This window comes from Thermobia domestica, chromosome 7 (genome assembly GCF_964235325.1).
Source record: "Thermobia domestica chromosome 7, izTheDome1.hap1.1, whole genome shotgun sequence".
Classification (NCBI taxonomy): domain Eukaryota; kingdom Metazoa; phylum Arthropoda; class Insecta; order Zygentoma; family Lepismatidae; genus Thermobia; species Thermobia domestica.
Window position 1 is genome coordinate 107,698,659 of NC_137460.1, and position 6,000 is coordinate 107,704,658.

The 6,000-nt window shown below is 38.9% G+C and overlaps 1 protein-coding gene across 2 annotated transcripts in view; it reads right to left on the minus strand.

Moving 5' to 3' along the window:
* The window catches only part of LOC145690313 (xanthine dehydrogenase-like), a 97,016-nt gene extending 91,328 nt beyond the window's left edge, over window positions 1-5,688 (minus strand). The window contains exon 1 of one of the 2 annotated variants that reach the window (XM_081765091.1): window positions 5,493-5,688. In XM_081765091.1, coding sequence (XP_081621217.1) covers window positions 5,493-5,549 — 57 coding nt within the window. In that variant the 5' untranslated portion in view covers window positions 5,550-5,688. The remainder of the gene's footprint in view (window positions 1-5,492) is intronic. The other variant, XM_081765090.1, reaches the window with a different exon arrangement.
* Between the last annotated feature and the right edge of the window lie 312 nt (window positions 5,689-6,000).

The following is a 6,000-nucleotide window of genomic DNA, read 5'->3' on the forward strand; positions in this document are numbered from 1 at the left end:
TGAAATATGTTAATGAATACAACAGTTAATTTTTAAAGTTTAAATTTCTGGTTTAATGTTCCTCGATTAGGCTAAAAGAGAAGGATGATTAATTAAACTGATTAATTATGAAATAAATGGTGGAATGAGAACGTTGGAGGAAATTGAAGACCTGGTGAAAATCTATGGATACAATATTATCCAGCGACCACAAACTGATATGTCCTGGAATCAAAGCAAGGATCTGTAGTTCAGGTAACAGTAGTAGTCATTCTATCATTGAACCACTGTGTGTCTACACTGGTACATATGTGAATGTGTGAAGTATTGTAGCAGAAAAATAGTCCTGAATTTGCAAAAAAGAAAAAAAAAGGAAAAAAGATTTGATGTGTTAATGAAAAGACAGTAAATCGAACCCTAGCCTTCATATTCGTCAGGCTGTGCGACTTTTTTTGTATTCCCGAGAATAAAAAAACATTTACAAGGAAAGCGTTTTGATTTATGTGGAGGTTTAAAAGAGACCTTCGCAGAGGGCACTGGACAATATCAAAATTAAAGAGTTCCAGAGATGCTCCAAACAAGGGGAAAGAAAACTCCGATTTCTTTTGTCCTCGTACACATTGGATAAAGAATTCCCCGATTGGCGACGAAGATTTTGGATTGTGAAGCTAAAATTATTCGCTCTTCTGGAATCCATTAATTATAAATAGAACTTTGTGCTCTTGCTTTTTGCATGCAAATTCTTGTTGCTTGTTGGCCATTTAAATGCCGATTGATGTGACGTTGGTTAAAAATAGCATTCGGAGGATCCTTTGCCATTCTTGTTAGACAATCCACATGAGATTTTATTTTGTATAATTCATCAACAGCATTAAAGAAATAGATTTTAAATAACTCTGGTTATTTACTTCGTACACAAAAGAAAAGAGAAGAAAAGCCCGAGAGGTACCTTGTAGCTGAACAATTATTTTGTAGTATAGCGGGCTTCGATTCTCGTGAGTGCGTGAGACTGGGTACGCTTGTGCTTCACATTTCAAGTGAAATTACAAGTACTACATTGATGGTCTAGCAGACCATAAATGCTAAAAAGAGCGTTACGCTTGAAATTAAGATTTTTTTTTTTAAAAAAAAGCTAGAGTTTTGGCATCATATTTAGACCGATCGTATATTGACTAAAGGACAGAACAAGCGAGTCGAGTTTCAGTACTCTGAGGGAGCAATGCAACAAAATCTCGTACACATATTCACTCAAGGACGTGCTGGACAAATGCCTCTCCAACGTTCTGACTCAGGCACACAATGAATGTAAGGGGCCGAGGTGGCTCAGTGGTAGAGCGTTCACATCCGGTGCTTGGCGTCCCTGGTTCGATCCCAGCTCGCGCCGTGTGGACTTTGTGGTGGACAAACACCGTGCTCGTGGGTTTTCTCGGGGTTCTCCCGTTTCCTCCCACTTTCTTCATTCCACCATTTCACTCATCTCTCATCATCACCGTCTCCTTTAGCCTAACCGGCATAACTGTGGGACGTAAAACTTAAAGATTTCATTTATTTTTTTTTCAATTAATGTACTCAGGGCCCTCTCTCCACATCCTCTTCTGCTTCACTCTCCCTTGACTTGGCTGGCCTTTTCTTAGTTAATATGTGACGGTCCATACCATCTGCGATTAAGCTATGCCGTATATAGTCATATTAGAGGATACAACAATCAGAAGAAATGAAATTGTAATATTGTGAAATAATTGTTGGAGTTATAAAACGGAAAAAGCCAAATGCACCTGATAAAATAAAAAGTAAGTACAATATAAGCCTTCGTATTAGAGGAAGCACTATAGCTAAGGCATTTTCAGAAAATAAAAATTGTAGAATCTGTTTAAAATTACATTATGTCAATAGGATTTTCGTAGTAGAGCACAATGTTAATGGGGCACTTGAGTTCTTGTCCCCAGTCAGGGGCGGATCCAGGGGGGGCGATGGCCCCTTCCCCAGATGGGGAAACTTCCTTATTTTATATATATAAATAAAACCTATTCCAGAGTTTGGAACTCTTAAAATTAGCTCTAAGTAGCAGTATTACAACCCACCGCCCCCCCCCCCAGAATTTCGTCCTGGATCTGCCCCTGCCTCCACTGCGAAACCTGAGATTAAACATGGTTTTGTATTTAGCACTAATACTCAATCACCGTAACCCACAAGTCTTATATCGATGAAAATTACTATTACTCTTTCCATTAAAGCATTGATTGACTCGCGCATTTGTAATATCTGCCAGAACATTGGTGCATGCTAGTCCAGTTGGTTTCTAACCGCTGCTCTTGTATAGTTGATTTCACTATCAGCCAATCAAATTAAACCATTATTCTCTGATAATGAGTTTCAATGTTAAGTTTGTCATAAATACCAGTTATATTCTAGTTTCATGCATGTTGATTTAACTAGCTAGTAGGTGGTAAATGCTTGATCATGACAAGAAGCATGATAACAATAATTTGTTTCCACGCTTCCAGGAGTTTTTCCCTCCTCTATTCATAATACAAATCATCTTCGCGCTTTCCTACACTCTTATTTATCCTTTTCTCTGCTATATTGATACACGGTAATTGTATCAGTTTAGATAGAAACCGTGACTCATAGCCGCAACACTTCCTGTAACCTAAATACTATGCAGAGTAATGGCTGGTGCCTCATTCCCAGGTTTTCCGAAACGAAGTGGATTAAATGAACTTAGATAGATGTACCCACGGTCATGGCCATAATCATGTGAAAAACACTGTGATGTCACTAAGAATTAAATTTTGCGACTTTATTATTGTTATTTCTAGTAAGAACATTTCCTATTATCATCCCGGTGATAAGTATGATTAATACATTTTTCATATTTTCAATGTCCTTTTAAGATTAATACGTTGTAAAAATGCTTCAACAGTGCACACAAATATTGTTTACGATTCTTATTTCTGAAATTTCCTATTGTAAATCGGAATGATTTTTACTATAATATAAACACCTGAACATTATTATTGGGATTAAGGTTAGGAATTACATTTGTGGGCTTTCGGTATTTATAACCATGTTAGCCTGTCACGTATGAACGATGATATCCCTCGGCGATCACACTATCCGAAGAAAGGATTGAGGAAGGAAGGAAGCGACCTGGGACTTCTATGTTAAGTACCATCCCGACATTTGCCTGGTGTGATTGACGAAAAACCTTACTCAGAATGTCTAGCCTGAAAAAGCTTTTACAGTTTTTCGACCGAGTGTCCCTACCGGGGATTGAATCCGGGACCACTGGCAGCAAAGACGAGACCAACATTATAATTGGAATGAGAATTTAAGCACTATTCGCTGGAGATAAGAATTACTTATGTATATTTCATGATATACTGTGCACCCATCAACTGCATCGGATTTAAGCTGTTTATTAAAGTTGAACGTCCCTTTCCGGCACCGAGAGTACATGAGACGGTTTCAGGTAGATTTAGGATTTAGATTTCTGGGCTTTCGGCATCTAAGGCCATTTAGCCCTTCACGTTTTGAGGGATGACGTCCCTCGGCGAGCACACAATCTTGGGAAACGGAAGGAAGAAAGGATTGGGGAAGGAAGGAAGCGGCCTGGGACCTATAAGTTAGGTATCACCCCGGCATTTACCTGGTGTGAATGAGGAAAACCTCATTCAGGGTGGCTGGCCTGAAAAAGCGTTTTACACCGCCCGCCCTCACCGGAAATCGAACCCGGGACCGCTCGCACCGAAGGCGAGAGCGTTAGCGACTACGCTACGCGGGGCCGGTTTCAGGTAGAATCCATTGGTTGGTTGGATTAGGGTTTACCGTCCCTTGCAGCAGCAAGGCTATATGAGATGTAGATCTACTGTTTAACGTGGAATTTGATCCACATAAGATTGCTGGGAATCGCACCTAGGCTTCCTTGCGCCGGAAATGCATACGCTAACATATAGCCTCGAGAAAGCTCAATGTGGAATCCGTACTACCGAATTGCGTTCAACTGTCAATGCTCTCTCACTAGGAACCAAACTCAGGACTCACTGGCGCAAATCCCGGGGGATGATGGGGACATGTCCCCTCCAATCTTGGAACTTGGGGAATGTACCCCCCAATAATCCGATTTGAAATATGTTTTGGGGGGAGAAAAACTAACTAAACTAACTAACTCTATGGCCTATGGAACCCGGAGGTTCAATGCCGCGTTCACAAGAGCTCTCCACTGACTTCTATCCTCAGCTAACTGCATCCAGTTTCTACTTTGTATTCCAATCTCTGCGAGATCCATCTTAATATTGTCCTCCCATCTGCGCCTAGGTCTTCCTAATGGTCGTTTTCCGATTGGTCTTCCAGTCAAGACTTTGAGAGCGTTTCTACTTTCTTCCATTCTAGCTACATGACCCGCCCACCTAAGCCTCCTAGACTTGACGACCCTAACAATGTTGGGTAAACTGTATAAATTATGTAGTTCCTCGTTATGAAGTTTTCGCCATTCCCCATTCCCGTTCCTCTTGGGTCCGTTCGTCTCAGGATCTTGTTCTCAAATACTTTCAGTCTATGTTCTTCCCTCAGAGTAAGTGACCATGCTTCGCAGCCATACAGAACAACAAGCATAATTATCGTTTTGTATATTTTAAGCTTCAAATTCCTCGACAGAATTCGGGGGAAGAAATGTGAGTGATTTGTGTCTGTCTGATTGTCACAAAGGAAAGTCAGAGAAGTACCCCAGAATAAGTCTCAAATCTGCCCGCCTCCCAATGTTGAAGACAACTCTGCTCTCCTGATCCTCCACAGCATTGCTTTTCAAGTTCATAAATATTTCGAACATCGCTTAAAAAAAAACTATGGAAACGGTCTTACCCGTTGAAGTCAGATTTGCGCCGCTGCTAGGTCCATACTTCAGAGTAGGGAGCGTTAGCTACTAGACCAACGAGGAGGGTTCTGATTGTGGTTTGGAGCCCATGTTAATAGTAAGTTTCTTCCTTCATAACTTCAGAGTGAATAAGAATTTTAAAAAAAACAACAAATCGGATTCAAGAAAAAGGTTTCCTCTCTACGAGTTTTGAATACTTAGCTTATATAGAGTTCATACATTTCATGGTATATACCTACATATTTCGTAAACATTTTTAAATCTGCCGTGTCTCAAGTTTAAATGGTGTTTAACATTTTGTTCAATACTGTCTTAAGTTCTTAAACAGGAGTGCCCACAAAGGGGGGCTATGACGCAAACTGCGTCATTGAAATATTTGGGGGATTAAAAATCTATATAAATATGTTTGAGGGAGTCGTGCGTCATGGACATGAGGGAGGTGGGAATAATAATAATAATAATAATAATAATAATAATAATAATAATAATAATAATAATAATAATAATAATAATAATAATAATAATAATAATAATAAAATTCATTATTCATGCCTCACAAATGCAAAGTTTGATAGAACTCAATGCATTGCCAAAGTAAATAACAAAGAGAAAAACAATAAATAAACAAATGACAACTTACTTTTCTTCCATTAACATAAAATACCAAAGTAGATGATTCGTTTCCGTAGGTACTCATGTTGATTCTGACCTTAAAAATTTCCAAAACACTAGAAATTTAACTGGAAACAGAAAACTCAACAACATAACAAAACCACGCCTTCGCGTCTGGTATGCTGCGAGTTTCTCCCAGCCTTGTCTTGATTATGTGACCTTCGTTTGAGCCGCTCTTCAGTGTTGCCATATATTTTGACTATATATTATGCTGTTTTTATTGCATTGTAATGGGCTTTATGCTTCATATCGAGGCAATATTTGATAACATTGTTTTTATCTCAATGCAATAGCACGAGGGGTCGATGATCAGTTATGTAACATCACGTGATAAAGAAGACATCTTTTTAATACTAGTAATAATAATAAAATATATTTGTTTTGTCTATCAAAACAAAAACTTCAATATTCTACATTCCATTGGCTAGCAAAAATTGTATAATTTAAGGTGTTTAAACTGTTTTTATTGGTATGCA